The 15379-nt window shown below is 47.5% G+C and overlaps 7 protein-coding genes across 7 annotated transcripts; 4 read left to right on the top strand and 3 right to left on the bottom strand.

Annotated features, from left to right (window-relative positions):
* Positions 1-547: 547 nt before the first annotated feature.
* On the top strand, positions 548-2192 carry BKA55DRAFT_689156 (uncharacterized protein; the record flags this gene model as incomplete). Its single annotated transcript, XM_046199316.1, has 2 exons — positions 548-1582; positions 1644-2192. The coding sequence occupies 2 exons, from the start codon at positions 548-550 to the stop codon at positions 2190-2192; spliced, it is 1584 nt and encodes a 527-aa protein (XP_046049905.1).
* Positions 2193-2870: 678 nt separating this feature from the next.
* BKA55DRAFT_689155 (PLAC8 family-domain-containing protein) lies at positions 2871-3454 on the bottom strand (the record flags this gene model as incomplete). Its single annotated transcript, XM_046199315.1, has 2 exons — positions 2871-3113; positions 3167-3454. The coding sequence occupies 2 exons, from the start codon at positions 3452-3454 to the stop codon at positions 2871-2873; spliced, it is 531 nt and encodes a 176-aa protein (XP_046049904.1).
* A 1311-nt stretch (positions 3455-4765) lies between these two features.
* Positions 4766-5581, bottom strand: BKA55DRAFT_511132 (uncharacterized protein; the record flags this gene model as incomplete). Its single annotated transcript, XM_046187674.1, has 2 exons — positions 4766-5419; positions 5471-5581. 2 exons carry the CDS (start codon positions 5579-5581, stop codon positions 4766-4768), a joined length of 765 nt encoding a protein of 254 aa, XP_046049903.1.
* Positions 5582-6536: 955 nt separating this feature from the next.
* Positions 6537-7603, top strand: BKA55DRAFT_737437 (uncharacterized protein; the record flags this gene model as incomplete). The annotated part of the gene is made up of 3 exons (XM_046201362.1): positions 6537-6579; positions 6635-7209; positions 7256-7603. 3 exons carry the CDS (start codon positions 6537-6539, stop codon positions 7601-7603), a joined length of 966 nt encoding a protein of 321 aa, XP_046049902.1.
* A 203-nt stretch (positions 7604-7806) lies between these two features.
* Positions 7807-8120, bottom strand: BKA55DRAFT_689152 (uncharacterized protein; the record flags this gene model as incomplete). Its single annotated transcript, XM_046199314.1, has 3 exons — positions 7807-7848; positions 7906-8035; positions 8083-8120. 3 exons carry the CDS (start codon positions 8118-8120, stop codon positions 7807-7809), a joined length of 210 nt encoding a protein of 69 aa, XP_046049901.1.
* A 1228-nt stretch (positions 8121-9348) lies between these two features.
* Positions 9349-10326, top strand: BKA55DRAFT_510092 (concanavalin A-like lectin/glucanase domain-containing protein; the record flags this gene model as incomplete). The annotated part of the gene is made up of 2 exons (XM_046187564.1): positions 9349-9629; positions 9681-10326. 2 exons carry the CDS (start codon positions 9349-9351, stop codon positions 10324-10326), a joined length of 927 nt encoding a protein of 308 aa, XP_046049900.1.
* A 1113-nt stretch (positions 10327-11439) lies between these two features.
* BKA55DRAFT_566052 (amino acid/polyamine transporter I) lies at positions 11440-13313 on the top strand. The gene has a single exon (XM_046192581.1). The coding sequence runs from the start codon at positions 11656-11658 to the stop codon at positions 13237-13239; it is 1584 nt and encodes a 527-aa protein (XP_046049899.1). The 5' UTR covers positions 11440-11655; the 3' UTR covers positions 13240-13313.
* The last annotated feature ends 2066 nt before the right edge of the window (positions 13314-15379 follow it).

Below are 15379 nucleotides of genomic sequence, written 5' to 3'. Positions count from 1 at the left end.
AAGAACAAAAGAATTTTCATTTCTTATAGCCTTTATCTTCCTAGACTATGTGCAATATAAGATTTTTCCTATCTGCCACTACCTGACATGATTACCCATAGTCGTTGGACCACATATAGTGGAATCCAAGCTTTGGGTATTATGACCCACGACGCGAAAAGAAGACGCTGGTTCTTTCAAAAGATGCTTCGCCCATATTCCGGGTATCATTAATGCACAATCAGACTACAGCTGATAACACTTTCTTTCTAAGAAAATGAAAAGATGCCTGATCTTCTACCGACCTCGCCCCCATTCATTTCGAATTTCATCAGGCCAATGTCGACGATGATATTACGACACAAGTATAATAGACGGCAATACTTCTTACCAGTGAAAAATGATGAAACAAGAGTATTCCCATCACTGGTATACCTTCAAACGCTGCTACGCTGCTGCGGCCAATGTCTCTCACGTGATGAACCTACCAACAACGCCAAGACAATCTCGAAACCAACAACGCAAGTAAGCTGTATCCTATCATTTCAATTACTTGGATAATACCGAAATGACCCATTCATCAACTCCACGTCTCCCCAATGATATACTGTTTCCCATATTCAGCCATTTTTGCCTTCACTGTCAAGATGCATACAATGAATCTTGGGACGAGAGACCACTTCAGCCGATCGCATCTCAGCGAAAGAAACAACAAGCTGAAGCTAAGGCGTGGTACTCAATCGATAGACAGGCCCTCTTCTCGCTGTCTTTAACCTGTAGACAGTTCAGAGACGTTGCGCAGTCTGTTCTGTATCATGAATTCGTCTTGGGCTACGGTGATTCATGGATCTCAGAGGTATATACGTGGGAAGATCGCCTTGCGCCATTTATTCGTACTCTAGCTCGTCGACCTGATCTTGCCCGCCTTGTCAAGATTGTTTATCTCAGTCACCGCATCTTCGGTGCCTCTAATGGCAGAGAGGAGTCTCATCGAGATATTCTACTAGAGGCAGCCAACGCTCTCCGCATAGATCTTCGAGCGGCTTGGGTGGAACGTGTGCCCATGATATCTCTGGGCGAAGCGCATGACTGGCCAGAGGTCTATCCCATATTTATCAAATCTTATCTCGATGATGATCGCAAACTGACAGAGAAGCAAGAACGGCAACTCCGGAGGACAATGACTGAGAACTCGGTACCCGGCCGTCGCTGGATGAACGCCGAGCTCATAGCAATGCTACTAGCACATACGCCAAATGTTCAACATATCAGTATTCAAGGCAGCCGTGACTGGCCAACGTTCGGGCTTGCAGGGTCTTCACTCTCTGCGCTTGGTGTCACTCATATGCCTGTGAAGAGGCTAGACCTAGGTATGACGGCTCGCCCACTGATCAAGCTCTCTGGAAATCTTGAGACCTTGAATCTTCATGAAACTATGGTAAACTTGGAGAATTCTATGGTCGAAATGCCCTGTTTGAAGACTTTGAGGATCACAGGTAGCTTTCTAACAGCTGAGCGGCTGTTAAAACTAATGGGAGCCTGCACCGGGGGCCTGGTTGCTTTTGAATATGAAGCCGCACAGGGACAGCGTTACAATTCTGATGTGAGTCCCCCTACCTGCCATCACTACTATTATCGTCATGCTAACATCTCTTTGACCATAGGATACTCGCGGCACAAACTTTCAACTATCAGATGCGATTGAGTCGCTCCGGCTTCATAAGAGTACCCTTCAGATACTCCACATGGATCTTACTGCTCGACGTGAAGATATCAGGAGGGTCAAGCCAGGAGTGAATATGAGGGACTTCACAGGACTTCAACATCTCTGGATCAACACTCTTCTACTATTTCCCATTATTCTGCCCCCAACGCTGGGAACGCCGGCTGATGCGGAGATACTCGTGCAATTCCTTCCTCGCTCCATAGTTTCACTCGTAACCTATCGCGATGGTAGATGTTTCGTGAGTGACGCTTTACATGGGCTCGCGGCAGTAAAGAGCCAGAAGTTCCCCTTTCTGAAGTGGGTTGTCCTCGGACCAAGGGGCGGAGGAACCCTCGATCAGGTATTTAAAGCGGCAGGTGTTAAGTTCAGTAACAAGGTATATCGTTTGCGCCAAGTGAGACAGTATATTCAAGGGCCGAATGCAGATAGTCGCCTTGAGTTCCCGGCTTATGACAGAGAAGATGATCTCTGGTATGGGGGAGAATAAAGGGAACGGTGCTGGGTTCGAGCGTTGCTACGTTCATCTTGAGCATATCTCGTCATTAGAAGAGGGCCTTTTATAGTCGTATTTCAAAGACCGCCATAGTAGTCATGTTTGTTCGCTGAACAATATGTGCGTTAGACTTTGGGATACGCATGTGGTTGGGCATCGGCAATAAGGCACCGGTTAATGGTCGATCACAATCCACGCAATCATCGGGCGTTGAGCAACAGTCATGAGTTCAACTTCAAATCCTAAATCTGCATTCCCTTCCTCTTACAAGTCATAATTCGGCTTGCGAATGACCAACAAATGGCATTGTGGCTTCAATAGCAGGTCGCCACGATCCGGCGCCAGCACCCGCTTCAGAAAGGTCAACGCCATTTTCTACAAGGGCGAAGCTTGAAGGTAGCCGGCTTGGCCTCAAGACGTCAGTGAAGGTAGTTGGTAAAGACTGGTGAGTATCTTTAGATCCTTAAACGAAACAGCCATTGAATTTAAACAAGTATTACTCGAGATAACATTTTAATTACATGACATTGAGAAGCTTGGCCCATGCATTAGTCGTAGCACGAGCTATCATTCCTCTGGTCAATCATGATGGGGTATCGATGGTGCGATGAAGAACGCGAAAAGATTTTGTGTCTTCTTGGGCGACTGAGGGCGCCAAGGTTTGACAATCCCTTAAGCAGGAACAGTCATGCCCTCGTTGGCCTTATAGCCCTCGGCAGGAGCAGATGTTTGAGCCTCACGGTATTCAGCCTCCTTGTCTTGCTGAATGAGATCGCAGCAACCACAGCAGCATGCAGTGGCGAGGTCGACGAGGCAGCTGCCCTGGAGGTTGTGCTTCTCACGGAGGTTCGCGCGCTGGAGGGCGAGAGGAATCCAGTGAAGACCGACGCAGGTGGAACCCCAGAAGAGGAGGCACTATTGGACGAGGTGTTAGCAAGCATTGACGCATGGTGCTGGGGAATACGTACAGAAGTGTTGATGGGCTCGTAACCTTGAAGGTTACCGTTCTTTCGGAGACGGTGATGTGTCTTGCCAAAGGTCACGCAAGGAACGCAGCAGGTGATGGCACAAAGACTGATGGGGCTGAAGCAGCCGAAGAAGCTGTTCTGCCAAGGCTGGGAAGACTCTGGCGACTTGGAGTTGACATGCTCGCTAGGACGGGCGAGGACGTCGTTGAAGCGGTCCTTCCACTCGTTCAAGTCGTTATGGTCAATAGGACCGTTGTTGTGAGCGTTTGTCTGAGCTGGGGTAGACATTTTGATGGTAAGAAAGTAGAGATGAAAGAGTGACAAGAAAGGTTTTGGTATGTAGAAGATGGGAAACGGTGAAGGAGAGTGATGGACAAGACCATGTGAAACAGTACGCGGATCCCTCCCATACTTATCACTTCCATTCCACACCCCAGCTCCCCACCATTACTTGTTCACGACGACCCAAAAGTGGCTGAAAGGCTGAAAATGCCTGATATTAGCGTCGCTCCAAGGCGTTCTGATCAGCATTCTGGCAGATTACAGCTTGGACACGGGGCGTGTGACAACCAATCAGAAGCAGCGGCCAAAAAAATCATGCGGAGTGGTTTTTCAGCCCTGTGGTAGGCTGGAAACATTTGATTCGGCAGTTGGGCTAGTTGAGGCGCCACCAATTTTGGTATGAAATTGAACGTTGGGAGCTAATGCATGGTGCTGCAAGCCTTCAAGCTCAGGGCGCTGGTTGTTTTGTTTTGGAGATAAGAAGCTCCTTTTCTTTACGGAGATGTAACATATTCTGTCATTATTATCCTATGATGAATCCATCATCAGAGCGATTATGCTCGTAGATGCATGTGACTCCATGCTTCCCAGAATTGTGAGCGCAAAGTGGACGCCAGTTCATTCCAAGCATCGGATCATGTTTCCTCGGCACTTGTCCTTAACCAAAAACCGATACTAAAACAAAGAATCAAATGAAATTTGGCCCACTCACCTGATACGCACTACAGACTGATCGCTCTTATTCCGCTGCGGCTGAGAGTCGGCAATTGCCTAATGCGGTCTGAGCACTGTAACTTAACTACTGCGTATGGCTTGGACTGAAAGGTACGGCCAAGTGACTCATCGCTGTCAAGTTTTTGGCAAGAAAAGCTTTCTTTTTATGCCTGGTTCGCTTATTCATTCTGTTAATGGATAGGTCGGAGGCCGTTGATAATTACGAGGTACGGTTTGAGGTTTCATGCCTTGCGAGGCGGAAACTCCACTGTGGGGATTCTTATCGTTCTGGAAGCCGATAAGATCTGGAAGATAACGGGTTTGACTTCTTATCGCAAATCATTCTATTTATATCACCTTCATGTCTGGAACACTGCGAATAATTGGAAGATCTTCAACAAACTTACGCGGACAAGAAACATCCTACCTGATAATTGGCCGCTCACTAGATGCAAAGGCTCACGATTACAAACAGCATATTAGCCTACTACATAGAATGTTCACTTTGAAGATTCAGTAGAAGGTGAAAGTCAAATACTCTATAGTCTATTCTCAAAGCAAGTATCAATGCAGCAGTTATTTAATGAAAGCCCCTCTGACAACCTACGGCATGTTGATACCTCCATCAACCGGGATAACCTGTCCGGTAATAAAGCTTGAAGCAGGGCTAGCCATGAAAGAGATAACATCGGCAATCTCCTTGGGCTCACCCTCCCTAGCAATAGATTGGTGAGATCTCAGCTTATCACCAATGGGATTACCCTCCATACTCATATCGGTGGCGACAGGTCCAGGAGAGACCACGTTGATGGTGATTCCCTTGCTAGCAAGCTCACCCGCCATAGCAGTGGACATGAAATGCAAAGCAGCCTTTGACGAGCCATATACTGTCAGTGGGGTAATACCCAGTTTTCCAGCGATGCTGCCTATGTTGATGATACGTCCTCCACTGGGCATGTGAGGAAGTGCTGCTTGGATGAGAAGGAAAGGTCCCCGAACGTTGGCGTGGAACATCTTATCCCAAGACTCAGTCTCGATGGCTGCAATTTCAGGGTGCCCAAATGCGATGCCTGCATTGTTGATGACGATGTCGATGGTCTTCGTGTTAAGACCGTCTAGAGCTGCGCGAACGAGATCGGCGCCGAACGATTCGGATGAGGCATCTGCTTTGGCGGCGATGGCTTGAACGCCGAGTTCTTTGATCTGAGCAACGACTTTCTCAGCGGGTTCGGCGCTGGTTGCATAGTGAACAACAATCTAAGACCAGTCAGTAAGTTGAGTTGAGAGGAGGATAGAGTAGGTATTCACGTTGGCTCCATGCTTGGCCAGGGCTAAGGCAGTGGCGGCACCGATGCCGTTGAGCTTAGATGAGCCAGTGACGATGGCAGTCTTGCCGGCGAGATACTTTTCAGAGCTCATTTCGAGATTTGTTTTTGTTTTTCAAGTGATTTAGGTGGTAAAATATTGTAGAGAGGATGAAGTCGTTGGTTGAATTGTGATGATGAGAAAGTCTCTTGTCGTGGTCCTCGACCGCTTCTTATAATCGTGAACAAACTCCCATTCCGTAGCAACGCTGCGACGATATGACTCTTCCATCAACTATCAAGTATCCGAATCTAATTCTGGAACCGAAGTACATTGATTGGTTCATTCTACGTCATATCCAACAGGATTCAACACAATTCACGATCTCAAAATCCTTCCGCACTAAAATTCGTAATCTATCCGACCACCTGCAGCAGTTGAAACCCCATACCAATCCAAAACAGGAGTTTGCTCAGCCTACTAGGGCTGAAGACATTGGTCCCCGGAGGAATTGAATAACGCGACCGAGTTGCCCGTCCACTCAGAGTCAGAAGACCCCTGCGCTCCAAGGGTCCATCAGCTATTACTAACGCACTTTCTACGATGCCGAGCGCCGAGCTACAAAGCGACCAGCGCTAGTGCTTAGAAATGTCACGAGCTGTGATAAGGGATTGGTGAAATTGATATTTGTGGGGCCTTGGATGACTGAGCGTTTTTACCTTTCGTGGATTGTTTGTTGGTATGTTGTTTATTGCGTCAGTGGTGAGATGGTGTTTGGGATGTATTATAGTGATCAGGTGCATTGATAAATGCGGCACGGGTGGATTGGCTGAACAATGTTAACGTTACTGGTATCAACGTGAGATGCAGATTGGATCATGATTCGAGGAAACGGAAATCTGCTTATATGCGTCCATCTATATAATATCAATACCAACTGCTACTTTTAGTATTCTCAAATATTTCAGATACAACTTTAACAACTTATATTATCGGAGATTCATCCTTTCAGACCAATACTATCAACAACCTTTCAAACAATCACTTCACCGACTCTAACAACCTCGCAATGCCTTCAGTAATTGTCTTCGGTGCTTCTGGCTTCGTGGGTGGTATATCAACCATTCTCAACATTCTTTGCCATCGTTACTGACTTCGTATTCTCAGCTCCTTACACAAAAGCCCTCAAGCAAGCCCATCCAGACTGGTCCGTCACAGCCTACGTCCGCAGCCCCCAAGCAAACTCTCAACTCAAAGCAGACCGCATCATAGTCGGTGACTTCTCCGACTTTGAAAAAGTCAAGGCCGCCAGTGCAGAGCACGACATCGCCGTCAACGCCGGAAACTCCTTCACTGCTGATCCAGTCGCTGCTGTAATCGCAGGTCAAAAGTCCCGTGGTTCAAAGGGTAAAGTGATCCATATCAGCGGTGGAGGAAACTTCATCGACTTTGGAACTTCAGGAAACTTTAACCCTGAGAGCAAGGTTTGGAATGATGCGAATGAGGATGATATCAAGGCTATTCATAAGGAGATGTTTAATGGACAGTCTGATACCCTCGTTCTTGAGGCTGGGAATGGGGATGATGGTATTGATACTTATATCGTTTGTCCATCCGTCGTTTACGGTGGTGCGAGTATTTTGTCGCCTATTTTTGGCGTGGGATATAAGCTTCTCACAGGAAACGCCAAGCCTCTGGGTTATGTTCCCTACGTCGGTGAAGGAACAGCCGTCTTGAGCACAGTACGTACTTCTCTTCTATTTCACTTACCCATACTGACTTCTACAGTGTCACATTCTAGACCTAGTCGACTTCCTCGTCAAGATTTCCGACGTTGCAGCCCAAGGCCCCGCCGAGGGTTCTCCATACAGCCGCTTCTACATGTTGGAAACTAGCCGAGTTGCATGGAAGGATCTGGCTACTGAGCTTGCAAAGATGATGCATGCGCGAGGTATCTTTTCTAGCCCTGATCCCAAGAGTGTTGAATTAGAACAGGCTGGTGAGGGAGAAGTCAAGTATCTTGTTGGCTCGAACATGCTCATGAAGGGTGATCGTGCTGCTTCGATGGGATTCAAGGCGAAGCATCCTAGTATTCTGATACAGATTCATGAGGATCTGAAGGAGATTCGTATCTAAGCTACGATTGTCGCGTCGCGATGATTGTCCTTGTCTTCAATAGATCTTTTTTGCACTACTGGACTGAGATTTGATGTGTAATTCTTCATGATATTGTCATTATGTCGTGATATGTAAGCCCAAATCAGAACGCCATTCTAGCCTGTATTCCGATGTCTATACCGTGCCCGCAGTATTCTAATCGCAATTTTAAGACTCCAAGTCTAAGCCTCTAACCAAAGTTCGTGAATAACAGTTTTCATAGTCTGTCAAGGCCGTTAGACAATTTGACTCATAAGCTGGGCACAAAATGTGACTCATACCTGTTCACTTTGTGCTGTATTGTATTGGCTGAATTTTCTGTCGAATGTCCGTGATTGTGTCTTCAATTGTGTGCGTACGCAACCGCCTACTACAGTGGCGCTGCCGGCTGTTAAGAGAAGAGGGACGATCCTGATGCTGTTAGGAGGGAACCTCTGGTGGGTTTTGTTGGGGCTTACTTTTGACCGGTGGGCATGGCTCTGAGAACTGGTTGCATTTTGGTGTTGTGAAGAGATAAATATCTTGGTAGATATGGTCGTAATTACAGTGAATATTAGTGCAATCCAATTCAATCAGTAGTAATTAACGAGCTTGAGAGTGATGATATCCAAATCTAGAATGATCTCTTGTTCATTATATACCATATCTTCTCAAAATGCCCCCGTATCTTGCATTATCGATAACCGTCAATCGCGTGGTGAGAGCGGCGTTTCGAGGCCGTCTGGTGGTCCGATGAATGCTCGTCTGGAACCCCTGGTCGGGTGCTTCCGGGGAGTCAATCAAGCGGTGCAATCGGGCCATGAGGAGATCGGAGTTGGAATAGAGTGGGCGAACATGAGATGCGCATGTAATAATGAAACAAGGGCTATTATTAAATATATGCAATTAAGTTTTTGCGTATCAAAGTTGACGATATGATACGCGTTTTTACGTGTTTCTTCAGGATCGGCAATTGTCGGTCAGGTCATTATATGTGTCAAGACTCAAGAGCCTCAAAGGTGAAACAGTTTGCCTGTATTGCACCCTTTATCAATGGTACGCAGATGATCACCTTTCTAATCTTGTTTATCTACGGTGAGGCTCAAATGATGGCATGTAGATCATCTATTCCAGCGGAGTTCGCCATGGATTAAATTTTCAGGTACCACAAACCATCTGATGCTTGGCCTCGGCGGATCCCGATTCCGCCCTTCCCATCAGCATCAACAGGGATAAACTGAACCGCGGTATCCGATCCCAGATCGCTCATCAGGCAATCTCTGAAAGATTCACCGGCTTTTCTCATTGTTCACCTTGATAAGGCCCGATTGTATCTTGAAACTTCAATTGCTCAAACTTTTTGAATCGCTGACGAGGAATGTTTCAATTCCTTGATTCTCGGTTCAGCGTGTTTCTGGTCACAGGAAATGGTCTGTGTATCTGGCCATTTTGCTCGGTGTTTTCGGGTTAAAATTTGAAGGTTGTAACCACGGAAAATTCCACTCTTTTGGGAAATTCCATGATTTCTGGATAGCTTCATTTTTTTGGGCTCAATCATAGAATAGAGAATTGCTGTTGGGCTTGGCTGCTTGCTCCAGCCACCCAACCACGCAAGCTCGTGACGTCATGCCAAGTTCTCAACTTGACGATATCAACCCTTGACTAAACCCCTCTCTATCATGAAGAATCTTCAATACCGTTCCCACTCCGTATATCCCCTTGCTTCAATCCATTGAACAGCCACCATGTCATGGAAAGACCATCTTAAACGCCTCAAGAATGAATTCGAGAATCTAGTCGGTGAACCTCAAGCTCAAAACCAACAACACCATCCCCCACCGCCTGGACCTCCTCCACCTCAGCAACCCATCGGCGGCCAGCAGCCAGGCCACGTCTACTGGCAACCTCAATTCCGGCCTGATGTCCCCGTCAACCAAGAGTGGGATGCAAAGATCGGAAACGGCCCGGATGGCTGGGGTAATCAGGAATTACAGTACTACACCGCCGATCAACAAAATGCCTTCCAGTATGTCCAAGTCTAACTATATTAAGAAGCTACTTTTATCTAACTTGATAGCACTCCTGATGGAAAACTTGTACTGAGGGCTGTTGCGAATAATTCTTCTGAGGACCATGAGAAGCGGTATACTTCTGCTCGCTTGGTGAGTCGGCAGACCCTCTCGCGGGATCAGGGCGTCCTCACCGCCTGGATTACTTCACCGTGTGCGACGGGTATCTGGCCTGCATTCTGGCTTCTTCCCCAGGAGCCCTTCTCATGGCCTACAGATGGTGAGGTGGACATTGCGGAGACGTGGAATGGAGATCTGGAAAATCATTCTTGTCTTCACTGGGGTCATCACCATGAACCTCACAAACATCGTGTTCTCGGCACTAAAATTCCCGACATGCAGCATCGCCCGGTTAGGTATGACTTTGCATGGCTCCAATCTGGTGGGCAACCTGGTCAGGGTAGAATGATCTGGTATATTGATGGCAGGCCTGTTATGAAGGGAGATATTCCTGAGGGTACGAGGCCAATGAGGGAGATGACTATTCTTCTTAACGTTGCTATGGGAGGTAATGTTTGCGGCGGTAAGACCCCTGCAGATGGATACTACGATATGGTCGTGCATAGTCTGTATATGGGAAGTGAGCCGGAATATGGTGGCTGGCATCGATTTGAGAACGATTGGGCTGCGTCGCCGATGGGAAATACCTACTGAGGATTGGAAAATGAGACAAAAGATTACAACATTCGATCTTGCCTGAAATTTTCTGGAAAGCTAGCCTCCTTTAGATATATCTGAGGTCAATCAGCAGATGTCAGATGTTGATACTCAGATTATGACAGATTCGATCAGAACATAACTCAGATGGATATGTCGGATGATCTCGATCAGAGAGAGCGTCGGGATTCGGGAAGTTCTAAAAATACATGCCGATAGGCCATAAGCATGATAAGACTTCGATAAGCTGATAAGCTCTGATAAAACTCTGATAAGATAACGCGCCCTACCATTCTACCTACCCAAGAAGCGACAGATCCCGACAGGACAGTATTGCAATACAACAGTCTAAATCTGCTTTCGAATCGGATTCTTATGGTTGGGCCGGTGTCTTGAATTGAAGCTATAAGACTTTGACTTTGGGGTCTCAAGGCGGTAGGTCATGTAGTTGTGAAAGGATGGCTTTTGGTCATCTGCTCACAGTCATGAGGCAATTCAGTAAGGGCATCTCAGGTGAATGGCAGCAGTAACTTTACAACGGTTAACACGAACCACCTCTCGGTGGCATTTCGAATGCTAAATAAAATGAATAAAATTATGATCAGATTTTACAAGATCTTCTCCAGATATCGTGGCGCGTTTATGCTACCGTTTCGTTTAGAATGAAGCATTGCTTCAAATTACCCTATACTCGCGCTACTGGAGTCGATGAGTAATAGAAATTACCCCGCACGATAGGTCGTATCAGAACCCCAGACTGGTTTGGGGTCGACCCAGACTCCAAGGAGAACTTGATCCACTTCACGATATTTGGAGCTCAAGAGCTCTAGAACAAGATTGACGACGATGAATGCCTCATAGAAGAGACAGATCTGTGTCGTCTTAACTCGAATTAGTAGAATTGAATGATAGTGAAACACCGTTCTTGAGCTCCGACTTCGCATCGCGTGATCACTATCTCATCGGTTAACCTCCCGATTCAATACCATCATGCTTTTCACACCATAATCCCATTTGGAAACCACAGCCGACACTCCAAACCCTCAGACCAACCATCAGATAAGACCCTCGCCACTAACCACGTTCCAGATTCGGCGCCCAGACCAGTCGGGGAAATAAGTCAACACCCTATCTCCGCGACAAGACCTCAAATCTGCGGAGAGATTAGATTGGAGAAACCCGTTTAAACTCCTTTTGGAAGGAACATGCGACAGGCTAAACCGTAGCCTCGGGTCTGGGGTTGATTAACCATGACTTAAGAACCTCGCCCTTCTCGTCTCCCATCTTCTTTTCCTGCTCAGAGATTATTCGAAGACCATTGTCAATATGAGTGAAACTACTTCAAAGGCGGACTTTACCGCCAAGCGAGATGACGATATGCACGATGCAACCAAATCAATCACCAACAACGAAATCCCCATCAACGCCTCCGGCCACGTCCAAGAACTCCCCCAGAACTTCAACCTCCTCTCCCTAGCAGGCGTAGGCCTCGTCGTCGGCAACGTCTGGCCCGCCATCGGCGGCTCCATCCTCGTCGCAATCTTCAACGGCGGTCCACCGGGCGTTCTCTACGAATTCATCGTGGTGTCCATGTTCTACTGGGCAGTCGCTGCGAGCGTTGCAGAGCTAGCTAGTGCTATTCCTTCATCTGCTGGTGTTTACCACTGGGCTTCTGTTACGCCGGGGCCGAGATGGGGGAGGGTTATTGGGTTCTTTGCGGGATGGTGGAATTATCTTGCTTGGTGTCTTGGTTGTGCCAGTATGTCGAGTATTCTTGCGAATACGCTTGTTCAGATGTATGCTTTGAATCATCCTGGCTTTGTGGCTGAGTCGTGGCATGTGTTTATCACTTATATCATCACGACGTGGTTATCGTGTGCGGCTGTTTGTCTTTGGAACAGTGCTATGCCGGGGTTGAACAAGTTTGGAGTTTTCATCATCTTGGCGGGATTTATCATCACGGTCATCACTGTTACTGTCATGCCTGGAAGAGGAGGTCGTCCGCCGCACGCAAGTTCGGCGTTTGTCTGGAAGGATTGGACTGCTGATATTGGATACCCGGATGGTTTTGTCTTTGTTGCTGGTATGCTCAACGGAGCCTACAGTGTTGGATCAGTCCACGCGACAACTCAACTTGCGGAGGAGATTCCAAACCCGAGCCGAAATGTCCCCATCGCCATCTTGTTCCAGGTCGCGACTGGTTTCGTCACTGGCCTTTGCTATCTCATTGCCATCATGTACGCCATCAACGACTACGACGCTCTTTTCGAATCCGCATATCCTATCGCCGAGATCTATCGCCAAGCTACTGGCTCCGCAGCTGGTGCTACAGGACTGCTGTCACTGGTTATGATCTGCATTGCCTTGACTGTCGTTGGACTCTACATCACCTGCGGTCGAACGCTCTGGGCCCTTGCTCGTGATGGTGCGACTCCTTTCCCTGGAGTGCTCGGCCATGTGCAAGAATCTCTCGATATGCCTCTCTGGTCTACCATCGTCACAGCTGTTCTTGTTTCAGTCCTTGGCGCCATCTATGTCGGCAGCACAACAGCCTTCAATGCATTTGTCGGAACATTCATTCTTCTCTGTAGCTGTTCATTCTTGGCATGCATCCTGCCAAATCTCCTCAGTGGCCGAAAGAACATCGCTTACGGACCCTTCAAGATGCATGGAATCTGGGGCTTTATCATCAACGGCATTGCATGTGCTTATCTCCTTATCTGGAGCGTTATCTACTGCTTCCCTTATGCTTTGCCTACAAGTGCACAGAGCATGAACTATACTTGCGTTATTTGGGGCGGATTGACTTTCTTGGTTAGTCTTTGGTGGTTCGGAAGCGCAAGGAAAGGATATCAGGGCCCTACGACGACTGGAAGCGTTGTCCCAGGCATGGTTATTGATGCAGCCTGATCTGTTGTTGATATGCAGTAGCTAACCCTAATCGTACGTTTGCATTTGTCTCACTTGTACACAATCCAATGAACACGTTGTTTATTTTCGAAATATGCTCTGTTTCGCCTCTGACTACCAACACCTTTCCAAAGCCTCAAATCATTGTGATGGCCTCTTTTGGGTCGCGTGACCAAGCTGATATGCTCGTTGCCCAGCCTACCCAATGCAGATCTCCCGCAAGCCGTGAACAGGCTATCGAATTTACCATACTGCATTAAAATATCCCATCTGAGTCATCCAGTCAATAGGACGAAAAGCCGCCAGGTTACAAGCTGGGTGGCCTCAGAGGCAAAGCCACGGCTGTACGTATACCTATCAAGCCATTCGCAGATGACTGCAAAAGATCCTGTAGGCAGCGATATCATATGCGACGCATGAAAATGACAGACATTGAGGATCGAGGCCTTTGCTTCCGCGGCTCTTAGCAAGACGGGCGACTAGGATATTCAGCTTGTGACTTGCCCTGATCTTCTCATGGATTGCATGCCCTAACTTCGCTTTGGCCACAGTTTTAATTGATGATATGTGTTCTAAATTCGTGCGACTTGAGGTTTAGAAACTCGAGGGTTTTGCTTGTGTTTAAGCATGGATACTCAAGTATTTGGGGTTCCACTACGCGATTTTGCAAGGTACAGGCCTCGTTGAGGTGATACATGATGCCACGAGTAAATGCCTGACGACGTCAATTGCGGCGCGGTACATGTAACAGAAACAGAAAGAATCACTTACTTTAACGTGAGAAATTGAGTCTATGTGAGATTTATTTCGCGCATTCAATAGGTACAATTGCTGTGTAAAGCAGATGTTCATACGCAAATGCGTGTATCATGAAAACTCCACGACGCGCTTTGAGCTAAATTAGTTAACGATCTGATCCTGGATGCCGGTGGTTGGGCATGCAGTCAGTCAAATCTGATACGACGTCTTTGCGGGGTTTGTCACAGTTAGAAACACCGAGATTGATAGGAAAACTTGGCAAAAAGATCAGCGCACCAAGGTCCGCGAATAGCCTCATTTTGCCTTGCCTCGCCATCTATGAGGCCTTTTTACGACTACGCGCCAGCCACAGTGAGTAATACTGCAAAATGAGTCAGAAAGCCTCAATTCACAATCTCAACCTCAATTAACGCCTCTCAATTTATTTTTACATTTCTTAATATCTTAAAATCGCATCCTATCCAAACAATTACTTTGCCTCAATTCACCAGCCGCCTTCGAGAAAAATGACAAAAATCTGTCAGCGAATCGGAAACCCCCACATAAACGTTGCAGCCCGACCATAAATCACGCCTAAAGCGACAAAGACAAAACCTGGCCTCAAAAACGCTACAGGGGTGCACCCTTGTAGATTTTGTTGCCCAAGACGCTGATCTTTGACTGGATGCCCTGACTTTAACGATTGGGCACGCTGAAATGTGTTGAGCTGTGGAAATTTGGCGAAGGGCAGTACAGAAGGAATTTGCCCTGTGTACAGCAAACAAATCGTGTACACGTAATTGTGTTCTATGGAGTCTTGCATCTCTCGACTCCCCTTTCTTGCAGAGCCGGAGTAACTTAGTTGTAGGACAAGACGCTTTGATCTGTTCTCCCCCTGGTACTTGCAGAGACTAAATCCACTGCCCGTCAGTACCGGGGATCTTCCCCTTCAACCACGCCTGTCCACATGGCCAAGTTGCCACTGTATTTTGGATACTCTATCACCCCGCTGACTCTGGGGTTGAGACCAATCGAGGCCCTTGAGAATGTCGGGTCACTTGTCAAGATTACAGGGGCCTCGTTCGCCTTCCCGCTCTCCCGTCCACAGCAGTTGAGCTAGTGATGCCTCACGCGTCATGGCACAGCCAAAGTCTCTCGTTGGACCAGCTGTTAGATGGGCCAGCGACTCGCTGGCACCTGGGGGACGTGCCCAATGGGGTTGGGCAGTGGATCTCGAACCACCTTGAGCCGGGTTCAACAGACAAGGTTATCCTTCTTGAATTGGGCTCCTCGGGCTCTCTGACCCGGACGGCACTAGGATCCCTGCCCTGTCCTGTCACCCGGAAGATCAAGGCGATTTTGAACAAAACTGGATGGCCAGACACTCTCTTCTTTTTGAGGT

The sequence above is a fragment of the Fusarium redolens genome (genome assembly GCF_020744475.1).
Source record: "Fusarium redolens strain MPI-CAGE-AT-0023 chromosome Unknown BKA55scaffold_7, whole genome shotgun sequence".
Taxonomy (NCBI): domain Eukaryota; kingdom Fungi; phylum Ascomycota; class Sordariomycetes; order Hypocreales; family Nectriaceae; genus Fusarium; species Fusarium redolens.
The sequence above is the reverse complement of the archived record's forward strand: the minus strand, read 5'-3'. Positions and strand labels throughout refer to the sequence as shown.